This window comes from Botrytis deweyae, assembly GCF_014898535.1.
Source record: "Botrytis deweyae strain B1 chromosome Unknown BDEW_014, whole genome shotgun sequence".
NCBI classification, from domain to species: Eukaryota; Fungi; Ascomycota; class Leotiomycetes; order Helotiales; family Sclerotiniaceae; genus Botrytis; species Botrytis deweyae.
In genome coordinates this window covers 516061-541014 of record NW_024066221.1, presented here as the reverse complement: position 1 = coordinate 541014, position 24954 = coordinate 516061, and the positions used below count along the sequence as shown (strand labels likewise).

Below are 24954 nucleotides of genomic sequence, written 5' to 3'. Positions count from 1 at the left end.
TCTGGTGGGTTTGTTGCACGTCTGTAATATACATTGCTGACTAGGTGTTATGGAGATGATCCCTCTTCTATTCATGGGTGCTGATCGACGGTCTGATGTGTCTCAGGATAGGATGCGGATTGAGACAGCAAGAAAGCGATTTGTTGCGTGTCATGTATATTCTCCGACATTATCAGGTCTTCTACTGAGCCCGACGCTGAGATAATGAGAGGTTTGTTGCGTGTCTGTAATATAAAGTTGTGTGCTAGCAGATCAAGCCAATAACTTCCGGCATGTTGTTGCATATCAGCAATATATATTTCAGACCAGAGCTAATTCATTTGCAGTAAGATCTTCCGTCCGCTGTTCTGTTGCACGTCGAATAATTTTCTCCGATAGTTAGGGACCAATTGCTAGCCCTGGTGCTTTATGTACAAAGTTTTGTTGCTCATCTGTAATATATCATGATATGAAGATGTCTCATATTCCATGCTAGAATGAATGATTCACATACAGTTGTAAGCTCTTGTTGCATGCCGCAATATGTCTTATGCAAAATGATGCGAGGTTTCCAGTCACTGCACATGTTTCTGCAATCTTGGATGAAAGAGTTACACTCAGCAATGAGCATAACTTCGGAGAGAAAACAAGATGTGCGACAGAAGACACACTTGCTATGGCATTATGAGATTGGAATAGATCTTGACCACGACTATTGATCGGAAATGATGATTCTTTAAGGCTAATATCCTGTTGCATATCGAAATAAATTCTCCAAAGTTTGGCAGAAGGGATAGTTGACATAACTTCGGTAAGTACGCGTGTTCCTTCGCAGAATGGAGGCCTTTCCAAATCGATATTTACTCCCCATCGCTTACCCTAATCCCTTGAGATACCAATATAGCGCAAAAGACTTGTTTAGGTTTGACAGAAGGAGTATGGCAGTATTCAATGAACCCAGAAGACTAATCCGAGACAGACACATTTCACATGCAGTTTGGATAGATCCACAAACATATTGAACTTGTGGATCTGATACCCATCTTTCAGGACCTCGTGTTCATCTTATCTATTGCAGCGAAAGATCAGACGTTCGAATGTTTTGTTGCATATCTGTTAAACTCTCCGAAGAGCGTTGAGACTTGAGATGCGGGACGACTTATCCACTTTGCCAATCGGATGAAACTATACTTCATGATACCATGACGTAACGAGATTTCCTAAACCAAACTACAAGATGCTTTGATTTTGTTGCACGTCTTGAATCAATACGAAACGACGAGTGTGGAACTCCTGAGCGCTTGTGTTTTCTCAACGAAGAAGAAGCGCACTTAATGACCCACCATGATCAGGCCCACTCATTGTACCACCAGTTATGGAATGAGACGGTTGGGGTATGAGTCCGAACTTCGAGACTTCAGACCGCTAATAGGCAAGACACTTCATCCCAAGATCCTCTTGTTGCATGTCTAATTCTCCGAGTCCAGTATTTACACAGACGACAGTCCATCCTGGTGATCCAGGGTTTGGGAACTTGCGAGCGCTTTGTTTCGTCTCGCTTTTGTATACCTGATAAGTTATTGATGACATTCCAGGCACGGATATATTGCCATGTGCGTAATCATGCTAATGCAAAGCGGACACCTGTAAATTTTGAGTACCCGTGAATCGGCGCTGCCGTGTGTTAGGTCGATGTCAAAGCCCACGGGCCATTCCGACACCCGACTACGTCCATTTCATCTTTGGAAACAGGCTGTTAATATTACAGTAAAGCTGTGTCCTTGGAAGAACGACTGATCTGCCAAATTCGGCAACTAGTCATTGAAACTTAGCCGATACTGCTATCATATTCAGTTAGCTCATCACAATGTTTTCTAATCCGAAAAGCGAAGGACCTCGGGGGTCGCTCCAGATTGGCACCGTATGACAACACGTCGAACCGTTTTAGTTTCATCCACAACTTCACGTTTAAGGTTCTTTAGCCGTCGTTTCACATCAACCCTCAGTGAGTCTAAAAGTTAAAAGCAGTTCATCACAAGTTGAAACTTGACGACGAAAGGTAACGTTCATGCATTTGCGTGGTCTGTGTAATGTTCTAGACCAAACCCCCTGGCGATCCATATTTTATATGAAGATCCGGGACAGGCCAACCCAAGTTGAGGAAACATCAATATAAACAAAACGGCCTGGGGGGAACACTTTGCAAAGGTTTGAGGTAAAGATTTTCATGATAATGAATTTTTGCGTTGGACCGAGAGATCACTCTTCCTTTCTAGTCATTGAAATAACCTAATTTTTTGCATCGAGAACAGATCTTCAAAAGAAATTATCGCGGTCAGACGTGATTTGCGGATCAGAGACCAGGCTAGCATTAGCATCAAAGGTTGGTCTGTGATCATTCAACATATGGTCTGCATTGAAGACCTACCAGGTATGAAGTAGATTTAAATAGAACATATCGCAGGCTATGGAAGTAGCCAGGAAGATAATAGTACTCGAGTATATCCTCAAGCTCTGGTGGAGCTTGGAATAAAGATGGCTGGTTTTGTTAATATGTTTGACGACTTCGAGGCCCACAATTTCATTTCAGCGGTTTCTTCGGTCAATAATAACATTAGGCAGAATGGATTTTGTTTCCATGGTTGAGATGAACCGTCTTCCCGAAAGTATGATGTAGATGATGTTGCAATATAGTACGGAGTAACTTTCTGAGAGGAACGTTGTCCTCGTGAATCTGATATGTAATATATGGTTTCATCTAGATTGGCTCAGCCCCAATCTCTGGATACGCGTTATCTCAGGCGACGAGGATTAAATCTCTCCAAATAGAACAACTTCTAGCTTTCCATACACCCACACGGTTTTTGTAGATGATCATTCTCAATTGATGTTGTTTAGACATTTTGAAGGCTGGTCCGAAATTCGATGGAGATATTAAGGCCTGTCGCGGTCTCTGTTCACCTCTAGACCTGCTATCCCTTAAAGAGACAAGAGTCCAGGTAAGAACAACAAAAAGAACAATATCGTAGATTGACTTGGAAGATGTGATATTGAGTGTGTTCCGACAACCAATCACAAGATATATTTCGCGGGAACACGTTAGAAGTGTGATGTTATTGCAATGCTGGTTTGATCTTGATAAGTTTATTATCTCATCCTCAGACCACACGGTGATTACATAATTCAGGCTTTTGGCCTTGATTTCGAGGCAGGGCCTCCCGAAGGTTCACTGTAGGGTCTGAAACTATTTGGTTCCTAATTAGGTGTGAAAACCAACAATTCGTTATTTTTCGACTTTTCAATTAAAGATATCAAAATATTTAACAATTGTATCAAGTTAATGCTGATTCAATATATACAGATAGATTTTCTCATTATTTTGATATAATTTTTATTATTATAGTTCTATTCAATTACATATATATATATCAAAAATATAGATTTTTGAAAAACCAATATTTCATTAAATTAAGCCCTCAACCCTTTCAAAATCAATTACTATTACTATTCTAATTAAATATATATATATTTCAGAGATCCTATTATCTATATTATCCTTTTTATATAAATAGAATCTTAAATAATAAAAGTTGTTGTTAATTTCGAAGAGGTTAGGTGCTATATAGCTAAGATTTTGAAAGTTAAATATCTTAAATTTAAGGCATTTTGGGTTTCAAATTGAAGAGCAATTCAATTACTATTGATAATATGATTCTAATGTTATTGATATAATTGAAAAGACTTGTAATGTATTCAGTTTAATAAAACGATTCGATTGATATTATTTTTATTATTAGTAAAAATACTTTGAAATAGTTGAAAATAATTTAGCTGATTTGAAAAAAAAAATTTTCAAGGGAATTTTACAATAACCATAAATCCAATCAATCTGAAGCTGATTTATATAATAATATCAATTGAGCTTTTTCGAATAGTGTATTTCTTTTTTTAATAAATTGTAATTGAGATAATGAAATATATGATTGAAGTGCTCTTATCAAATAGATTCAGTTTCTTACCAAAAACACGATCAAAAGCTTTCAGACTCTTGAGAAGATAAACGTTACCTCTCAATCCCTGATTGGTCCAATCTATTAATAAGCATAATATCTAAAAAAAAGATTGATATTATTCTATTCTAAATTCAATATATATTTATTAATTAAAAACGTTATATCGACGAAGAGATTCTGAATATTGAGATAATAAGTTTATAGAAGAAGAGGTTGGCCAGATCATGTGATAAGGATACGTGTTTAATAGGCTCACACCTCATTAACTGCTAAAAATGATCTAACCTTCATTCTAAATAAATTTTCATCGTCGTTCATTTATATTTGACTTTCAATTTGGCATTAAATGCAACCGAAATATCATGCCGTCACGAAGAGCGATAATAGGAATCTAGAAAATTCCTTGTTCAGCTCTTCAACCTTCAAGGGCTTGTTTCTGTCACCAATTCTCCAATTGCCGCCACTGTTCTTCCACCTACAGTCTCGTGAATTGGTATATCTGCAGCAAACGGTTTCCCGATCCAATTCCATAATTCTACGCCGCCAAGAGAGTCGGCCCAAATACCTGAAGAGGTTGATTTAGATCTAGATCCTCGGGTTTCATTGACAAAGCACGAGCTGGTGTCTTTGTCAAAGCTGCAATGACCACGACTGTCTAACACTCCACTGATTCTAACTGTCGGAATAGCTCTGCACCGCCATATCGGTACCATAACAAATGACCTGGATATGATCAAAGTAGGAGACTAATGACCTTTGCATGAATTCAACAGGTTCAAGAAGTGGATCAAACAAATTAGCAGGTGCCGAGATACCGACCGTATGGTGGTCAACAGCAGGATCAAAAGACAACAAATCTAGGAAGTCAACAGCAGCCTACTAGGTACTTTCAGTACACTCTTTTACACATCCTAGTGAGAACATGCAGACTCGATCTCCAGGTCTTTGGGCTGGCATTGAGGACCAACTTCAATCATGATACCTGCTCATTCGAATACAAAATTGGTTCGTCTGCACACTTCGAGCATATCACGGAAGTTTGAGCCCAATCTTCTGATATTATTTCAACGTCGAAGAGACCTAGGCCTTCCGAATAGATGCTGCTCTTCTTCCAGTGAAGTTTCTCTAGTTTTCCGCTGAGTGTCGTGTTGAATTTTAGAGGGGTTCCTAGGAGCAAGGCCTCTTTGCAAGTTCTTGGGAGAATGAATGATGGAAATTTCGAGCTGTCTTTGATGTCCTTAAGTAGATATGCTTGGAAACATGGTCTTTTTCTTTCCGAGGTGGAGAATCAATCGGCATATTGAATAAGCTTCATCTGTGATGGTGCTACTAGCAAAACCTTCTGCGTGAGGCTCACAGGATATCAGTCAACTCCAATTTACGTGAAATTCAAAATGCCGTCGTGATGAGTTGCTCGTATGAAGCGTCATATCAAGCGCCAATATGAAACTCATTAAAATCCCTGGATCCTCCTGGTTGAGAAACAATAAACAATATATCAAGTCTAAATCCCTTTGATGAAGATGATAAGCGGTTTTTTGTATTCAGCTAATGAAATTTGTCATTTTTACCGGCAATTTGGTTGAGATCGTCTTGGTATCCAATGCCTGTTGTCTACTGACTGAGCCTTGACTATATTAGGGCTCTAGAATGAAAGTTATCAAAAGACGAGAAACCATGCTGTGACTGAACCCCAATTGTTGGAGTTCGATGGGGATTTTGCTCCTCCCAAAAACTGCCCGTAGGTGCATGGGTTAGGCTTTGGAGGTTTTACGGTACTACTTCAAATCTGCTGCGCAGCTTTTCCTTTGTAAACAGCCACGATTCGTGAGCCTTTACATTCCGCTGTGTCTACGCCGTCTTCATCACTATGTATTTTATCCTCCCTTTTATATTCTTGGACTCTCTAGCAGATGCAGCATCATGCATCTACTCAGCTATCTCTTTGCCGCTGAAAGACGTGTAAGTTCTTCCCGACATTGAAGATTCTTATATGCGAGGTATACCAGTCGAAGCCAGAGATCCAGCTCAAGATATAGTGGTTCTTCCTTGGGCGTAAAGAAACCCACTCATTTCTATATTTGTGGTCTTCCTTGTTCATACACTTCAAGCGAGCTGAACAATACCTGGCTTTATGATTATGATGCACCATGCGATACCAGTATAATTTTCGAAAACGCTATCTGTAGGGTCCGTCGTGGAAACTTTTTCTTCGAAAATGATCTACCAGTCATGAAAAAGGAATCAATATGGTGACAGTGGGAGTGGCATACATTGGAACAGCAAGCCATGGTGCGAAGAGTGGCGCTGTAGATCTCATGACGACCAGTCTTGCAGGTTCGGACATATTTTCTCCAGGCTCTACCAACCTGAGTAAATTTCCGATTGGTATACCGAGAGAAAATTGGTATCATGGATACACCATACTCCATGCACTGGGGATGGGCAGCAACTCGACATACCTAAATAGCCTCGTCGAAACAGGAAAAATCGCATCAAAAGTATGGTCCATTTTCTGGGGACGGATGTGGATAGATCAACCGCTGGACGGACAGGTCGTGAATGGAGGATACGATCAGGAAAAGGTCATCGGGCAGAACTATACTCAGGCATTATACTACAGCAACGCGACAGGATGCTGGACTGGTATGAAAGTGACTATATCTGATATTGAACTTGTCGACCGCACTGGCACCACCACCAGTATCTTCCCTCCAAACTTTGCTTTGCCGGTCTGCATTGTTCCACAACGCCAACTTTTAATCGAGGCTCCTGGCTCAATCTTGGATACCTTTCAGAATAAAACCAATACTAAAACTACAGGAGTCTCTTACGGGCTACATTGGCTCGCTCAACTATATGATGCAACCAATTAGTGAGTATCAATTTTCTAGTATTCTTCCCATCACTAACAGCAATTTTCTAGCTTTCAAGGAGATTTGTCAATAAAGCTTAGCTCTGGGCTTGAGGTGACAATCCCAAATAGTCAATTTATGCCTCCTTTTGTTACAATTGAACGCAATGGCAGTAGAGTGTTCAACCAAAGTGAAAGGGAGTTTCTTTACGGCATCACATCAAATCAGCCGTCAACTTTAGGTCGTTACTTTCTGACCGCAGCCTATCTCATGGTCAACCATGACGAGAACACTTTCACACTTTGGCAAGCAAATCCATCGACGGCCACAGATCTTGTCCCTATGATATCCAAAGATACGGTTGAGAGCTGTGCCAATGTAACTACAAACGGCACAGTGGTAGTTAACGGAACCCTCACAACAGAGCCTGGAGCAAGCGACACAACCGGATTCAGCCATCCAGCAACGGATGCTAAGTCCGAAGAACAGACCGGCCTCTCTCATGGTGCGCTTGCAGGTATAGCTGTCGGCATTGTCTCAGTCGTGGCTATTCTCGCCGGAGTTGCTTGGTTTATGCTCCGAAAGAAGAAGCATCAGCAAGAACCGAGACCTATTGAAGTCGTATACCAACAACCTCCCGCATTTGTGCCGGATAGCACATTTGCAGGATTTTATGAGGTTCATGGAACTCAGTCTAAATACGAAATGGACGCTAGCAGAAGGACTTACGAATACGGGCACAGGGATGAACCTGTACAAGAATTGGCATAGTCAGAGAGGATTGAACGACGACCATACTCATACGAACTGGACATTATAATAATTTCATGTAATTATCTTAAATTATAATACTATATTTATACAAAAACATTGAAAAAACTCTCAAATCAATTGATGTAAGGTATGATAGATAGATGTATGTATCAAGATCACGTGGATACCCCTCCAAGCTTTAAGGGCTGTCCTGGACTCCCTGACGGAGTTAAACCTGTATCGAAAGCTTAGATTTTTCAACCATAATGGTATTATAACTATGCATTCAGAGATCTTCATAAAGACATTATGTTGAGAAAAAGGTTAGACAGATCGCAATAATCATGTGTTCTTTGCGGAACGTGTGGAATATATGGAAGTAACGGAAATCTCACTCGACAACCAAAATCAACTTATCTGGCCAACAAATCGTGGCCCTTGAAAATCCAAGAGCAATGTTCTGGGTATAAATTCAACTTTTCTTACCTTCAAATGAAAAATACAATACCCAATCACGTCTGCAACACAATATCATCGATAATGAGACACTGAGCTATCCCGCGAGTGTACTTGAAGCTATAGGTTAGTCATGGTCATGTTTTATCAATTGGTGGTAGTTGTTTCGTGGAAAATTGTAGAGACAGGTATGTATCCCATAAAGGACGATGTTGAGTTAAGGGAAAATGCCGACCAACAATCGCAAATCGGTTTGCAATGCCTTTCATAGGACGAGGAATTCAAGAGCGAGGAACCTACGACATTTGAGAAAATGAGAAATAAGTATGATAGTGTTAGTGCCTACGGCAATATGTTTGTGAGACCTAACATAAACCATCGTCGAAAGCAAAATTCTCCTTGTTAGGACAAGCCCTTGAGTCATATTCACCTAGCTGAGCTGATGATGAGCAAAGAGTTCACACATCAGCAAATAGTGTCTGGGAAATCGTTTGGTGGAAATCATGTATTAACAAACTGTGATCGCAGCATTATGTTATATTCGTGTGAGAAGTATACCAGATTCTAGATTTTCGTTGAAGAGCTGTATGCTGGCTTTGTGCAAAGATCCGCGAGTAGCTGTATTCGGTATCTAGTTGGAAGTACAGTGTCAATCTATTTGGAAATACTTGGAAATGGAAAATTTCATGAACGCAATGCCGATACGTTGAACTTTGAGCACCGTGAGCTAGATGTACAGAAAAGAAATTTTTGAATGCATTTGCCAGTTGAGAGTAGTAGGTGAAGCGGTTTCATATTATCCGTTATTTTCATGATGTCGTGCATATCATTCCGTAGTGTTCTCAAGCTACGGTGATCTGTTATGAGATCACTACAATTTGAGTTCTAACCCAGATTCAGTTATGATAGCATGGCTATGCATCGATCATACATTGAATGCGGCCAACCTAAATTTAAATCACGCAAAAAAGAAACGTTGACTATTTCATCAGGACATGTGTTCAAAGATCTCAAATTTCGGAGATCCTGTCGGATAAAGGTGCCTCGTTTGCGCCAAAATTGCCTACCCTCTACAGTCTCACTACGGCCATGAATTCTTGAATTAGCTTTGAATATGTTTGATCTGTGTTTTTAAGTCACTGAACTTGATTTATGAGATCATATTCCATCATTCAGTTGCAGTACAAGATTGAAATTCCGAGAAGTCAATGAATTCATTCTGGAAACTCAGTTGTTAGACATTTACTTAGCTTGACGATCCGATAACGAGCAGCCGATGCTAGATAATGTAAGACGAAGTAACTCTGTCATTCTTGAATATGATTTGCATGCCGGGGGATTGCAACCGACCTGCTCTTTCTTTTATCTGAAAACCTTATTATTTGTGACGACCACTTTCCGATAGTATCTGCTTCACTGTCTTGTTAGATGATCAGCGTGAAGTTTTTGGCAATGCTTAAAGTATGTCATGAAAATCGTTGTGAATTTCGAGACACGTCAAAGTTACAAGGTCCTATCATTGCGATGAATTCAGTTTCAGGGTGTTCAAATTGGTACCTGCCCTTGCCCAATTGGAACACTAAATCGCACGTAGTCTAGGCTATGGAAAATAGAGTTCGTCGCCGATATTTCAAGGCAGTTTGAAGTGTCAAAAAAGTTTCTGTCCGCTTGATCGAAAGGGTAAGGCTAGTCCAAAAAAAATCCTCAAAAGGGATCTTTTAGTCCTCGCTAATTTATAGTCGACCGTCGAGTGCGTGCTAGTCACCGACTAATAATGGCCAAGCATCTTCTACTAGTAGATGGAAGTACAAAAAATCACTTTCACATTACAAAAATAGCAATGAATTTAGTCTAATACCACCTAGATCCTAGAATATTAGGGTTAGAATCTATGAATAGAATCTAGCTCAAATTCATAGATTGTTAATATCCAATCGTAGGTTCCAGTCTCCCGTCATAGATTCTAGCCATCGTAGAACCCAAGTGACATGAGCGTGAGCAAATCATTTACTTTTGGTAGCACGAGAGTAAATCACCCATAATCAAATAAATGGCAATACATGATCTAACACCGAAAATAGGAAGTTTACCTTCCCCCGAAAAGTAGACCCCAAGAAACGAGGCAAGAAACTAGCAAGAAGAAAGGTGAAGAAGAAATGTGAAAGAGAAAGAGAAAGAGCAATGTATGTGACAAATAATACGGTTTCCAAAACTGTATTCGCACTAGTGAAAGTCTGAACAAAAGAACCTTCTTTTTTTTAGACAACATTCTTGATTTCTGATCTACACGACGATTGGTACTATTGGCCAACCGTGGCTATGTAAGATCTTCAATTGGAATTTGAGGCCGACGGCTGCGAAATTTTCTATCAAGTCGGAGAAATTTTCCCTCACGTCCAAAATGAGCTATTTTAAAGCTTCAAAGCAATAATAGTTAAAGTCTAGATGAGATCATGAGTTCGACATTTCATCGTCACCTAATGGTGAGTCATGTTGGTAAAAACTAGAGACTTGAAAACCTCGATGCTCTTGAGTATCTCGGTGTTAAAATTAAGCTATTTAACAAATGTAGAATGACGTTTGCATTATAGCGTTCGACTCACTTTTGGGTATAAAAGGGGTCATCTTCCCCCAAGGAAGAAGACCACTTGAGACTGCTAACGTTGAATCCGAAAGAGCAAATTGCTATACTCGTCTCATAGGTCCAGATATCACCAGAATTCTAGTCAGTATCCCCGAATCTTTCATTTATAGTTACAACGAAGTCGTTGGACACTTAGAGATCTTATCGAATGATTAAGATTCATGTAGCCATCCACAATATCATCATACATGACTGACAAATTGTAGGATTTGAACCATTCAAGATGGTGAATTTTTTAAAAATTGTCGACCCATTCATCGTGCTTGCGGTCTTCGTCGCAAGCATCGAGGCTCAAGATCCGGCAAAGCTTCCCACCAACTATCAGCACTTCACAGACGCAATATCACCAGAGCCATACCTTGCCAAGTTGCCAAATATACATGAATTCCATAAGAACAGAGATGTCATTACAGCCAGCTCTCAAGGTACAGTTCATGTGTATGTAAATTCTGGCGCGACGGAGCAGCCAGTTTTCCTGGAAGGCAAAGTTTACAATGATAACTACGTTCATGTACCATTGAGAACCTCGGAAGATCAGGAACGTCCACAGATAAAGCCGGGCGAGGTCTTAGTTGAAGGAAATACTGAGAAATTCTGGCCCCAGGGCACCGCATACACCAGACGAGAAATTGTCCAATTTGGCTGCAATGATAACGGTACCAGATGTACCACCGAGGGCTTTCGCTATAGAACGAATGGTGACATTTACAACGTCAACGAAGCGACATTTAACCCAAAGGGTAATGGCCATGTACACGCTGGTGGAGCTCACCTGGATCACAGTCTTGTAGATGGCTACACAACCAAAATGCTTGTAGCTCCTGACAGCGATATTTGTCTTCCGTACGGCTGCACCGAAGACCCGACCGGTGGTTGGTGTCCAAATACCCACAAGGTTATTCTTAGTGGCGAGCCAAATCATGCGGGTTGTGCCTCTGATTGCAAGATTCACAATACTGATGCGGCATGCTGCAGAGGGGTCCATAATCACAACCAGTGCCGAGCATCTAGCCAGCACTTCTCGAACCGATGCAAGAATTCGTATGCCTATGCATATGACGACAGAGTTGGTCTGAGATTCTGCAAAGAAGTTCCAGACGTGATCTATCACTTCTTCAACATGGACTTGGATTGTGATTGGGCAGTTGTCGACCCCAATACAAAGGAGCTATCTGCCGATTCGAGAAAATGTTTAAATAGATTGATTCAAGCTCCGGCTTAACAAGATAATGTTTGTACTTTCCCATTCGTTTTCACTCTACTGTAGCTGAACTAAAGCTAACATTTTACTTCTCAGTCCTTCTACGAAGGGTCTCCAACCTGATTTATTCCTTACGAATGGAATATTATGCCGGCGATGGGGAGTTTGATTTTTTGGGTTTTTTGATTCAAATTTCTTTTTTGTGTGTTTGGCACGCATTCGAAGTTTGGAGATTGGACAAGTTTCATGAATTTTCGTAGTGATCGGAAACTTCAGCTTGTTGTCAGAATGTCCTGGAGAATATGTACACGGGGTTTCTTTATTGTCCCGCAAAACAATTGATGTTTTGGAAAAGATCGGGGTAATTACTTGGAGTTAAATGATTTTTAGGCGCAATTATTGTAATCAATAAACTCAATTGTTCGAGTTTTCCCGTGAATTCCAGGAGTACGATCAATCATATGCAGGACTGTCCCTTCCCTAGCTCCCCGTGAAGAAAATTTGAAATCTAAGAAGTTGGAAACTCTTGAGAGGCTGCACTGATACTGACAGCGCCGATTATAATCCCAAAAGTGGTCCACGTCAAGCACTTGGAGAAATTGCCTTGAAGTACCTGGACTGTCGAGGTCTTTCATCTTGGTATAATCTTGGCAATAATGTATCTTCTCTGTTCTGACTTTGCCTGGATCCAAGATTTACAGTCGATGGTATGAGCGCTTCTACGCAGTTCATTTTCTTGGAAAACGAAACCAAGTGCTCGTCTATCAAAATGACTGATATTGATTCGACGATGTACTGCCTAGCAGCCAAAATGTGTAAACTCCCAATTGAAGGCACTACTCATCATGGTTACACTTCCGATTGCGACTTTATGGAACCGACAAGGCATGCTGCGCGGGACAATACAAGGATAATCTCAATGCGCAAGAAAGGCTTTGCCCACCATCCAGCACGTTCTTCCGGGAGTATCGTCCAGAGCTATACTCATACGCATACGATGGTAAGCATGCCACTCTGGTGTGCTACGCAGAGGATGTACACGTTTTGAACAATTACAGACCTCTGAGTTACTAGAAGATGAAGGAATTGACGCATCAATCCAATGCTAAGATTGAAGATTCGGTTTTTTGGAAAGGTAGAAGCAGCCCCTTGTGGCGACGTGGAAATAACTTGATACTACTTGCATTTATTTGGCGCTGGAAAATATTATAATGCTGATGCATCAGATCCGAATCAAGCAAATGTAAACTGATGTTGAAACCTTGAATCTATGCTAGCGATTGCCTGTAAATGGTTGAAGTTGAAGTTTTGCTGGAAAAGGTCACTGTAAATTTGCCGGAACAATTTAAACGCAGGACTTAGGTGAGATCTTGTGTGATTCGGATTTTTGATCAATCTCCACAGCACTCCAAGTTCAAAAACTGCATTCCATCATCTGAATGAATGTCAGATAAACTGGTCGGGCGAAGACCAAAAGACGGAATGTTGGTATTTGAATTGTTTATATCGCGAATTTCATCCCAGGAACTATCCCAATTAAACAACAGTTCAGTATCCGCGGGTGTATTCCAATCGTCAGTCGTCTCGTTGCCATGGGTCATTTCCACCACCTGTCGCCCAACGACTTTCATCCTGTACTCTCCCAAAGTTCCACCTGTCTCTCTCTTGAATACCCTACAAAAGTGACTTTCGGTCAGCCCTACTTCATTTGCCATTTTCTTAATCGTCCATTTCTGGTCACCATTGGCCAGCTCGCTCTCGATCAATTTCATAGCTTGATCAACCATCCTTCTCCCTCTTCCCATTTCACCTAAGTCGTCAGCCTTGGATCCGATTTTTACGTTCATAGAAGCGGTATTCCTAGGCTTCAAACCGCCATCTACTCCGTGCTTGATCATCGTCTCATCAATATCAGGCCGACATCTCTTGCAAGCTCGAAAGCCATCCTTCTCCGCTTCTTCCGCAGTCTCGTGGAAAATAATATTCGCACGACGTGCGAGACGCGAGGGACAAGTGGGACGACAATATATTTTGGTCGTGGTCACGCTATAGATAAATGAAGAATGCGCCAGAGGATCGCGAGATAGGAGTGCTTGGTAGCGTCGAGTTGAAGTAGGGAAGAGGTGTTTGTTTGACATCTGAACTAGCCTATCCCCCGTGGTGAGAATTGATGGTTAGATACACTGCTCTGAAATGGAATGATTAAAATTGGATATGTAGTAATATATCTTCAACTTTTAACAATGAGAGGCGCGGTTGACTGGAAAGACGACTTAGTAATCACTGTGATAGAAGTGACCAATGAGAACCTTCCATAGACCTCCACTCGTTGCCAAGACCATCCAGATACATCTGCCTATTTCTCTTTCTTGCTAGAATTATATTTTCCTCATCTAGAAATCTTCATTGCCCGGAGATATTATAGCAAATAAGTTTGGTTCGTCTCAAAAGCATAAGGTGAATAGAATAAGCCTAAGGGTGAATCTAAGATATTAAGCAGGTCTGGATTTACATCCTAACAAGCTTTAATCACTGCACAGAGATCAAGATTCAAATTCATGAAAACCACAAAGCGAATTAAGAAGTCAAAAATTTGCTACTCTAAAGTCTAGAGTCCCTAGATTCGTCGGTGTGGCAATGTCGCAAACAAGCTCTCTATCTGATTCAAGCAATCTCACCATGACAGGAATCACAGATTTCCAAAGAGTATGTTTCTTCTAATCTTATTGATTATCTTTCTGACTCTACCTCCACAGAAAGTCTACACTCTTCTCCTCCAGATTCCTGCAGGGAAAGTCTCCTCTTACGCCTCTCTTGCCAAAGCTCTCTCAACTGCTCCTCGAGCCGTTGGAGGGGCTTTGAGACGAAATCCTTATGCTCCGCAGGTTCCGTGTCATCGCATTATCTGTGCTGATGGGGTAAGAACTCTTTATTAGTCCATTGAAACTGTGATAATAAAGTCTTCTCAATGCTGATGAGTTGGTCAACAATAGGCAATCGGGGGATTCAAGGGCGAAGCGCAGAATGCCCCGTCGGGCATTAATCAAAGTGAAAAGTTGGAATTATTGAAGAGTGAGGGAGTTGAGTTTGATGAGAATGGCCAATTAAAAGATAAAGAAAGGTGGTGGGATGAGTTCCGTGTTTGAGTGTCACCATAGTATGCGCAAAATAATCTTCAAAACAAGGAAAGAAAATGGAGAAGTACTTGAGGGCTAAATGCCATAATAATCATGATCCGAAGTTTTTAACTCATTCTTTCTGAAAACCATAATCTTGACTTCCAAATCTCTCTGGTCATCTCGGTAAGAATGATACATGGAGCATCTCATGGACACGAGAGCAAGAAGGTAGACTCGAATATCTAGAAAATCTGTTATTTCTGGATGACCCATCCAAGGTAACATATATGACGACAAAGCCCGCCCCGACGGTAGAGAATATTTGCCTCTGAAATAGAAACCAATCGTATCACATAGGAATTGTGCTTCACCCACGTAAGTTTCAGCCTGGATAACACCGCAACATGACATGCGTACTGAGGCGGACTATTGATTGTTCATTCAAAGCTCTTCTGCCACCCCGGAAAGAATCTGCTCAAAGATACCTACTCCTTCTCTTCCCAATGCAGTCCCCACCCCCACTATCGACGCACCGACTCGGCGCATTCTGCTAAACCCCGCGCTATCTTTTACACCTCCAACACCAATTATCTCTATACTCCTCATGTATTCTAAGGATGATGCATCTAGCATTCTTCGGATTGTTTTGACATTTCCTAATGCAATGGGGTGTAATGCATCACCAGCCATTCCTCCAATACCTTCACCATTTGAAGAGCCCAGTGCAGGGTTGCCCAGGTCATCTATGATCAAACACGACCCAAGAGTGTTGGTTGTGGTAACAAATGATATGGCATTGTCTCCAGAAGGTAAGGCTCCAAATTCTAGCGCTGAAATCAAGTTCCTGAATTGCTCAGAATACGTGTACGGCGGAGTTTTGATGCCTACATGAATTTTGTCGGTTGTCCCAGTTTTCATACTTTTTATGACCTTAATGTACGAAGCCATTGCTTCCCCATCATAAGCGGGGGGTGGCTTTCCCACAATGTTAGGGCATGAAAGATTGATTTCCATCATAATATTCAAATTGGCTTTTCCATGTTGTCGCAAAATATGCTCATAGCATTCACCAACCTCTTCAGCTGAACCAGTTACGGAAATAATCCATGGTTTTGAAGTAAGCTGCTGAAGGCTTTTATCTTGCGCAAGCTCAAGAAGAATTTCCAGGTATGAGTCTAAAGATATGGGAGAATAACCGAGTGTGTTTAGGCTATTCGTCTCGCCTGGAATGACGTTACTTCGGCCTTCAAAAATTGAAGCGCTGGTGGAATTGGATTTAGGATCAAAGAAAGTATATTGGTGTAGTTGTGAGTTGTGCGGAAAAGGATTTAAAAGCGAAGTTCTGACTGTAACTGCACCGGTGTGAGGACAGCTGTAGAGGGCGAGGAGATCGGATTTACTTGTTGCCCACTAGCGATGACAATGAGCTCCTAATACTTCATGGTACTCTTTTAAGATTGGTACTTTCCACTTGCAAAGTACATCCAACTTATATCTTCTTGGGAAAGAGCATAAAAGCGTTATCAGTAACACTGTTGGCGTAGTGCAATGCAAAACAGAACGGAGGTCTCCCGGCATTTTCTACAGAAATCAGTGGTAAGGAGGTAGACTTACGGGATTGGCTGAGTTTATCAGTGGAGGCGAGATTCTCAAGGCATTTGTAGTTTGTTTGCTGGCCATGATTATCTTGATGACTTTTTGGTTGTTGTGAACGATGGCATTGGTACAATCTGCCTTGTCTTTGTGGTATTCAAACCACCTCGCTTAGTAATCGATATCGGTGCAAGTAATTTCTAACTCCGACTGGAATAGCTTCACAGATTAAACCCCATGTTTCAAAATGATCTCCTCTATTTCAACGATGTTTGATGACAGTCATTTCTATCCTCTGCGAGTCCCTTTGAGATTCGAATTTCATTGACAAGCCCTTCTGTGATTCCTGCACTAATTCCTCTCGTTGTGTCCTCCTTTCATCCCTACTCTAGCTTAGAAGCAAGATGGTCACCTCACTCTCTACAAACCCTGATCAACTACAGTGCAAGATACGATTCCCAAATCTTGTCTTCGGGGGCAACTACATCATCAATATGCTGAATTGCATGCAAGCACATCTACTTCCCATCTCGAAAGAACCCATCTCACAATTATCGATTTCCATTTGACTAGCTGTGGCATATTACCCGCGAAGGCTGTGAGCGTTATGGTGGATGTGATAAGACTCCCCATTGGTAGTCGTTGAAAAGAATATCATAGTTTGCGCTGGACTTCCTCCATCTGCTATGTTTGGTATGCGAATTCCTTCATGCGAAGCTCCAGAGTACATCTAGGCACGAGCCGATATGCAAGCGCGGGCAACTCAACTCCTTGAAGCACGCTGATACCTCTACGATCTCGAGCCCACATGTAATTGCAAGCAGAGTTTGTGTTGGATACCTACGGAATAGTGGTGTTGAAACTATTGGCGACTTCAGATGAAGATAATGAATGAATCGACACTTTGCTAAGAATAGGTTGTCGCTTGGAGACCCTAATATTCCACCGCAAAATGAAGTGCGAATTGCAAGCTGCGCACTGAGCCGAAATTTAGGAGCCTATTTAGAAGAAAGACACAAAAGGGTTGCAAGCGGACCTCCCAAAGAACCCAACCCAGCCGTCGCATTCTCACGATTAGTCGCCGAAAGTGCTGAGACTCGACAGAGAGAGAACGGGAACAAGTCAGGATGTACAGCAGAAGCTACAAACCTAAAAAAAATCCCTCTCGTCTCACGCCAAAAATTTCGATGACACTTTCCTCGTTTGATATTCCAAGAATTTTCACACAGCCACCCACAGGCAATGAAGGTACTAGGCATGAACATTCTACGTTGTGATGAATCGCAAGAATCTCTACGACCTCGAGATATCGAAGCAAATTTTACTCAAAATATTCACGTAGGTGCCTCCAGAAAATTTTGCAATTTTGGAAGAACAAACTGGTTAGGGTGACATCATAAATGTTTAAAGGGACGAGAAGGGTGTGCACCTTCCCACTAAAAAAATTAATGGAGATGGGTCCTTATGCTATGGTAGGCGTATGAAAATCCTCCTAGTCTTGGGTGCATTCTGACATTTCATATACGACTCATCCTGATCATATGCCATTTATCAAGCGATAGAATTGCGTCTTATACCCTAAATATAATTCAGTCATGAGTTGACACATTTTCCCTGCATTTTGAATTGACTGCCTTCTCAGGAACTTTGCACATTATCATGTGGAAATGCTATCAAATCGCCCTGATTATGTGTGCTAAGTTATTGAAATCTTTCGTACTGCAATGAAGCACTGACACGTACCATTCTGCCATACCCTTATGCAGCATTGCGGGTCACGACAAGCATTCTAAAGTGCAGACAAGAGTGGGCCATGCCCACAATGGGAGTATGAATACCCCAAAGCGATCCTTTCCCCAGATTTGAAGTATGGATCAATTACTACCAGACCACTACGCAGCTCTTGGAATTTCACACAATGCTGTTGCGCAAGATATAAAATATGCTTTCTTCGCTTTGGCTAAAACCTACCATCCTGATAAAAACAATGGTGGGCCAACGAAGGAATTTATAAAGGTTGACTATTTTTCGTTTAACAATAGGGGAACGCAAAAGAGATCTTAGTGCTGATTTATTGAAAGGTCAGAAGTGCGTACGAAGTGTTATCTGATAAAGATCAGCGAAGTATTTACGATCGTCAGTATGAGAAAGTAATAAGTAATGCGGGATCTCAAACATCAAAGGCATCGGGTAACTATACGTACGAGGGGAAGCGAGAAAGACGCTATTCTTATAGGAAGGGATCGAGCGAAAGCGAATCCGCAAAGAATTCGGAAGCAAAAGAGGCAGAATATAAAAGAAAGGTGGAGGAAGACAATGCCAGGAGAGCAAGCGAATCGTTGGATTCTCTCATGAAAGAGTTGGACCGAATTTCTGAGCGTTTCGAAAGAAAGGAATATTGATCAGGAAATCCAATTTAAGACCGCTATTGGACAAAATGATGGAGGGCAGAAGATTTGGAAAAGCTCACGACAGGACGAGAGCCGTACAGTCTTTGAGGTCACTGGATGGAATAGGTCGACTGCGGATGAAACACGACGAATTCTCAGAAAATCGATTTTCGAGAGGCAACAGATCTCTGAAAGCATAGTCTTTTTGTTTTCCCGAAAGAGAGCCCAGTAAATATTCGAACCTTTCATTTAACTTGGGTTCAATGACTTGCACTTCGCGCCTCTTGGAATGCGGCATTGAATCTTGCGCGTTAAAAGAGAGGCTTGACGAACTCAGTGGAGCCACGGGAAACCGAATGCCTAAGATGTTTTGGATAGCTATAGCCCAATTGCGGATAGGGAAGTTAAAACTATAACATGATATTGGAGAAGGAAACTCGGAATGCGTTTAGGACATTGGGCGTGAACCTTTGTGAAAGCAGCCGTGTGTTTGGGATCTCCAGTGAGATACGTCATTCAAGGGTATATTCTTTTTGCTTTTTCCGCGTATGCATCCATCCATAGTTATGTTCTATTATTCTTGCTCTGCGTTGGCGTACAATCTCAAAGCACCATATTGGCCATGTCTTTCATCGATGTATTCCGATTTCCCACTTAACCAACCTTCTCTATACTTTTAAATCTCGACACTTCAGGTTTTTTTTATAGCTATTGATTTCTAGTTCCATTAAAAGCTTCGCCCCGCTGAAAACTTGAGTCTATTTGTCCGGACACAGGACTCAATATCCGCACACAACCTTGGGTGTTGTTGTAATCGGACTTCCCCATCACAAAACTCCGACATGTCAGCCCCATTTACAAAGTACAGTCTTCTGTACTAAATTTCACACTGATACTCAGTATCACGTCCCAGCCTTACCGGTATATCTCACAATTACTTGGCATGCGCATGGACGCGCAATCAATATTTTCTTATCCATCCATATCGTTGCAATTGTTCACACAAAACACCACATGAGCCCGATAAATACCAAATTCACTTGGCTGGATCGACTGACTCTACAACTCAAACTTCCATCAAACTTCTGACAAGAGCATTGACCGTCCGAGATCTCTATGAGAATGATGGATTGGGAATCTGGCAGACTAAAAATCACGCACGTCCTGTAGATCTATCGGTTTATCAGAGGATGTCTGAGATTACCGCTTGTTAAGAACACATCAAAGTTTTGATTGCACGTCTATGATGCTAAATCTATGTGTAAAACTGTAATTGTACTACCAATACGAAGGCGCAGGAAGGTAAGCTTAGATGCGGGATCTGTTTCAACTGCAATTGTTTATTCCAATTGATTTTGGTTGGTTGAACTTGCATGGTGAATCAAGCTGCGGACGCCATTTCGTAAGCAGCTTGTGTGAATGCCTTTTAATTATGATTTTGCTTCTTCGGCGTCCTCAGACATACCTATTCAATGTTAAAACCCGGGTATCCCCCATATTATTGAATAATGAACCTTCCTTTGATCCAATATTGATATCGATACTGTGATGAAATATTCGAGTATTCAACATGAAAGTAATTAATCTTGTCTCGTTCCTAGCCTCGCTCATAAGCATCGGTATGTACCACTCAAAGCCTGACTGGAGTAGAGATTACTAACCCACATCTTAGTCCCCACTGCTTATTCTCTCGCAACATATTCCGCTGCTTCTGGTGGTCCCTCTTACTCTGTCGGGATCTCTTCAAGTAATTCAAACAATGTCTACTTTCAACTCACGGCGCCAACCTCATATCAATGGGTTGCTCTTGGCATCGGTTCCCAGATGTCCGGAAGTACCATCTTCGTTATGTATGCTGATGGTACCGGCAATGTGACACTGTCCCCTCGAAAAGGAAGCGGACAAGTCGAACCAAAGTATGATAGTAGCATAACCGTCGAATTACTTTCCGGGAGTGGCATTGTGGATGGAAACATGGTCGCCAATGTTCTCTGCACAAGTTGTAGTTCTAAACTATCATCCACAACATCCACATCATCAAATTGGATAGCCGCATGGAATTCCGGTTCTGCTCTCGATACTACCGATACTTCAACGTCGATTAAACAACATTCGGGATCGAACCATAAATCGTTTACTTTCGATCTGTCGCAAGCTCAGTTGGAATCTGATACAAATCCATTCACTTCAACTTCTGCAGCTACGACTTCTTCTAGCGGTAACTCCACGGATTCGTCAAGTTCGTCCAGTTCTTCTAGCTCCAGTGGACTTTCTCCTATCCAATCATACGATATGGCACATGGAATCATCATGGGGATAACCGTAGTCTTACTATTCCCCCTCGGCGCCCTTTCCATGCGCGTTTTCGGTCGTCCATGGCTCCACGCCATCCTACAAATCCTATCCTTTTCCTTCTTGATAGTAGGTCTAGGCTTGGGAATCAAACTTGCAGGATTAAAATATGGCTCCTTTGGCGAATCAACAACACTCGCAAAACGCATCGTGATTGATGGAATCACAAAGAGACAGTTTGGAAATTTTGGAAGTAGCACGTTTACGGGGACGCCTCCTTGGGCTACTGCTACGGGTACTTATAGCGGGGGATTCGGTCGTCCAACTTCGACTTCTGATTCTGGGTCCGGATCGACTTCCGGTTCTGGATCGGCGGGTTCTGGGACCGCAGCCGTCACGGGCGCGGCGGTTACTCCATCTTTAGGAAAGACTGTAAGTTTCTTCTCTTCTGTTTCTTTTTCGAAATGTTCCCGGCTCACGATTTATAGATCTCAAATACGACCCACATGATCTTCGGTATCATATTAGTAGTTTTATTTTTCATCCAACCATTTCTCGGGCTCATCCATCACTGGAGATACATGCGAGCTCAACGACGAGGAATGTTTGGACATATCCATTTATGGTACGGTAGGATATTAATTGTCCTCGCTGTAATCAATGGTGGGTTGGGATTGCAGTTGGCTGCCAATACACGGAATGGAGAAGTAGCTTATGCAGTTATCGCTGCGTTTATGGGATTATTCTATATTGGCGTTGTGATTCTCACTTCGATGAGAAAGAGAAGGTTGAATAGAAATGGGTCAAAATTCTAAGCGTGGACTTTACGTGGTTGAAAATTGAGAATTCGGTATGGAGCGGGATTAACGAGCGTCATACGAGAAATGAAAGAATGATTTTAACGCATGTTATCAGGGATTATGATTATATTTGTTTTGGATTTTTGAATGTGTGACTATCAATACAATGAATGATAATAACAGAGCGATTCCGCGACTCGTACTTCGTAATGTCTTCTGTCCGCGATCTTCATGGATATGGGTATAAACTCCGATCAAACAATAGCAGAAGTTCTTGGAAATTCTTCCATGATGCCCACTTCCATCCATTCACTCCATATCTTCCCATGCAGTAGATGATGAACCTCGGACCATCAAACTCCCCAGCCTTCCCATACACTCATCTCGTCCCATACACGAAGCCTGAACAAGCTCCTACAGCTCTCCAGTTGACTCGAAAGCTGACACCTGCAACTTCATCGTGGTAAAGCGTCCAAAAGTGAGTTTTGTATAAATGCGCCATCACGGGGCGAGCGAACTCACTCATGTCCAAGTGGCAAGTAAATTTTCATCGAAATTCCAATCCAATGAATTTAGCAAATCAAAGTCCGCAATCATAGGTGGAAAATTCATCGCTTCTTCTAACGATCCGGGCTGGAAATAGGTTGCAGTGGCGCCTTGATCTTGCATAACAACACCATTCATATTGTTGTATGAGGTATCAGAATTATTTATAAGGCCGTTGCAATTGGTATCTGAGACTATTTGAGAGTTAGAGTTAAAGAAATTGGAACGAGGAAACAGGAGAGGTGGGGTTGGGGAAACTTGCTAGTTTTTACAGTCGCGGGAGGATTAATTGTTTTTCTCCAACGTAGAAAGCAATCATGAACATGGCTTATAGACATTCTGGATTGAATTTTAATATCTATAGGGGAAAAGTCCTCGCGTCTTCGGTTTAAATCCCCTGACCCAGCACTCCTCCACATTCTGGCGAGTGCTTCAGCAATGCGATCCGAGAAGTCATTTGTAGCTAAACTTGTGGATCTCAATGCCAAGATCGCGGCATTGAAGAGGGATCTCCCTTGTGTGCTATCGAATTGCATGGCATATGTACTATTTAATATCTTTAAGAGGACACATGATGCGCATATCAAGTTTTTGAGAATGTAATACGAGCAATAAGGAAGTATTGCTTCGGAATGAAGATCGTAGTCGAGAAGTGCTTGAATAAATCTTGTAGCAGAATTATATGCCGAGGAAAGGGCGGCTAAGTGGTTTGGTGAGAATTCGGGGACATAAAATGCAAAGGTGTGCAAATGAAGTCGAGCGGCAAGCAAGTATAATTTATTGAGTGCTAGAATTGTGAGTTGTGTGGATAAAAGAAAGTTGTTACCAAAGAAGGTACTTACATGAGAACGTAACACTCTCGGACTCTAATTGTTGATATTGATGTTCGAGCATGTTAGTCATTGAAATTTGTTCATCGATATTAGATAGGACTCCTGTCACTTCGGAGCTATTTCCATATAATGTTTTCGAGACTTTCTGACAAAACTTCTCAATCTTCAATCGTTGTTTGATGCCTGGTGGAAGGATTTCGGAATCTTGCTCAAGGCCATCCCCAAGTCCCCAATCATAAATGGTTATTGTAGGTTGACCATTCGCAGTCGAAACACTGGATTTTATATTAGTTTTTCAATCTGTGATGATGGGATTAGAGCCGAACCTTTGAGAGACAATATTACATAAAGCCCACGTTAACTTCCTATCACTCAATTCAGCTTCCGAGACATCTCTTGTCTGCTTAAGAAAATCTTGTGCATGGCGGGGTCGATGCATTCCAGTTTGGAGAGAAATCTGCATCATAATTCCACTCAACATCCAGGTCGGATCTAATTCACTCAGTCCCATAGTAGCAGAAGCTTTATCATTTCTACTCTTGGTAAAGCCTCGTATTAAAGGTACAGGCCAAGTACATAACAATGCCAGAGCTTTTATAGATGACGCTCTTTGAGGCATATCAGATATAGAGTTCCACAAAGATTTCATGTATGCTTTCGACAAGTTGAGTACCAAGGTAGGATCTTGGGGGTAACGTCTAGCTGATACAAGAACGATCCCCCATCCAAGTACTGGGTCTTGAGCAAAGGTCTGATCACATGTTTGAGTAGGATCAAGAATGGGACATATATGATGATATCGCGAAAAGTACCTGCATGGAAAAAATGAGCTTGAGTTCCGGGGCAGCTATAACATGAAGAGAGACTCAACTGATCGAACAGAAACGAAAGTTGTTCACCGGTTACTAAGATATCATCAATCCTTTGATCTTTTGGTTTCGAGTCTGTAGAAGACGATGCGTTGTTTTCCCTTCCAAAATTATCAGGAGAATTTGCTACAGCAAGTAGTGCTGCTTGTTTTGCGACCAATTCTTTTAGCTCCTCTATTTCCTTCTGCATTTCCGCATGTTTGCTGTATACTCATCAGTACTATATCGCTCAAATACGAGTTATGATATTAACATACTGTCTCTTTGCCACTCTCTTGAAATCAGAGTCTAATTTGCATTCGATGCCAAGACGCGTACATCTACAACAAGGCTTGAATGGATCCTTTTCAACATTACAACCAAGCTGGGGGTGCAAGTTAGAGAAGTAGCTATACCGGATGTCGCGGACACTTACTTTCTGTTGCCTACATTCATTACATGACTTTATAGAGTTTGGTATCTTGTGTGGTCGCTCCATTTGGTCACGAGATCTTTTTCCAATGCTCGTGTGAGATATCGTATCATCGGAATGAGGGTGATCTCCTTCATCTTTGATACTATTAGGTGTCATATTTCATCGGGCCTTTGGTTCCTCCTATTATATAAATCGT

The 24954-nt window shown here is 41.6% G+C and overlaps 8 protein-coding genes across 8 annotated transcripts; 5 read left to right on the top strand and 3 right to left on the bottom strand.

Moving 5' to 3' along the window:
• Positions 1-6241: 6241 nt before the first annotated feature.
• On the top strand, positions 6242-7618 carry EAE98_006600 (uncharacterized protein; the record flags this gene model as incomplete). Its single annotated transcript, XM_038954223.1, has 2 exons — positions 6242-6867; positions 6919-7618. 2 exons carry the CDS (start codon positions 6242-6244, stop codon positions 7616-7618), a joined length of 1326 nt encoding a protein of 441 aa, XP_038809468.1.
• Positions 7619-10923: 3305 nt separating this feature from the next.
• EAE98_006599 (uncharacterized protein) lies at positions 10924-11922 on the top strand (the record flags this gene model as incomplete). The annotated part of the gene is made up of 1 exon (XM_038954222.1): positions 10924-11922. One exon carries the CDS (start codon positions 10924-10926, stop codon positions 11920-11922), a length of 999 nt encoding a protein of 332 aa, XP_038809467.1.
• A 1370-nt stretch (positions 11923-13292) lies between these two features.
• EAE98_006598 (uncharacterized protein) lies at positions 13293-14039 on the bottom strand (the record flags this gene model as incomplete). Its single annotated transcript, XM_038954221.1, has 1 exon — positions 13293-14039. One exon carries the CDS (start codon positions 14037-14039, stop codon positions 13293-13295), a length of 747 nt encoding a protein of 248 aa, XP_038809466.1.
• Positions 14040-14312: 273 nt separating this feature from the next.
• On the top strand, positions 14313-15140 carry EAE98_006597 (uncharacterized protein). The gene is made up of 4 exons (XM_038954220.1): positions 14313-14358; positions 14442-14607; positions 14658-14819; positions 14895-15140. The coding sequence occupies exons 2-4, from the start codon at positions 14539-14541 to the stop codon at positions 15045-15047; spliced, it is 384 nt and encodes a 127-aa protein (XP_038809465.1). The 5' UTR covers positions 14313-14358; positions 14442-14538; the 3' UTR covers positions 15048-15140.
• Positions 15141-15260: 120 nt separating this feature from the next.
• Positions 15261-16700, bottom strand: EAE98_006596 (uncharacterized protein; the record flags this gene model as incomplete). Its single annotated transcript, XM_038954219.1, has 2 exons — positions 15261-16430; positions 16635-16700. The coding sequence occupies 2 exons, from the start codon at positions 16698-16700 to the stop codon at positions 15462-15464; spliced, it is 1035 nt and encodes a 344-aa protein (XP_038809464.1). The 3' UTR covers positions 15261-15461.
• Positions 16701-18482: 1782 nt separating this feature from the next.
• EAE98_006595 (uncharacterized protein) lies at positions 18483-19015 on the top strand (the record flags this gene model as incomplete). Its single annotated transcript, XM_038954218.1, has 2 exons — positions 18483-18629; positions 18695-19015. 2 exons carry the CDS (start codon positions 18483-18485, stop codon positions 19013-19015), a joined length of 468 nt encoding a protein of 155 aa, XP_038809463.1.
• A 1558-nt stretch (positions 19016-20573) lies between these two features.
• EAE98_006594 (uncharacterized protein) lies at positions 20574-22110 on the top strand (the record flags this gene model as incomplete). The annotated part of the gene is made up of 3 exons (XM_038954217.1): positions 20574-20622; positions 20676-21727; positions 21784-22110. 3 exons carry the CDS (start codon positions 20574-20576, stop codon positions 22108-22110), a joined length of 1428 nt encoding a protein of 475 aa, XP_038809462.1.
• A 507-nt stretch (positions 22111-22617) lies between these two features.
• On the bottom strand, positions 22618-24914 carry EAE98_006593 (uncharacterized protein; the record flags this gene model as incomplete). Its single annotated transcript, XM_038954216.1, has 7 exons — positions 22618-22835; positions 22904-23428; positions 23484-23749; positions 23801-24286; positions 24346-24546; positions 24601-24707; positions 24759-24914. The coding sequence occupies 7 exons, from the start codon at positions 24912-24914 to the stop codon at positions 22618-22620; spliced, it is 1959 nt and encodes a 652-aa protein (XP_038809461.1).
• Between the last annotated feature and the right edge of the window lie 40 nt (positions 24915-24954).

Excerpts from the sequence above, each read along its gene's own strand:
- EAE98_006597 (XM_038954220.1), top strand. The coding sequence starts at position 14,539 with ATGTCGCAAACAAGCTCTCTATCTGATTCAAGCAATCTCACCATGACA. Across the intron at positions 14,608-14,657 it reads GAATCACAGATTTCCAAAGA|AAAGTCTACACTCTTCTCCT; the intron begins GTATGTTTCTTC and ends CTACCTCCACAG. Across the intron at positions 14,820-14,894 it reads GCATTATCTGTGCTGATGGG|GCAATCGGGGGATTCAAGGG; the intron begins GTAAGAACTCTT and ends GGTCAACAATAG.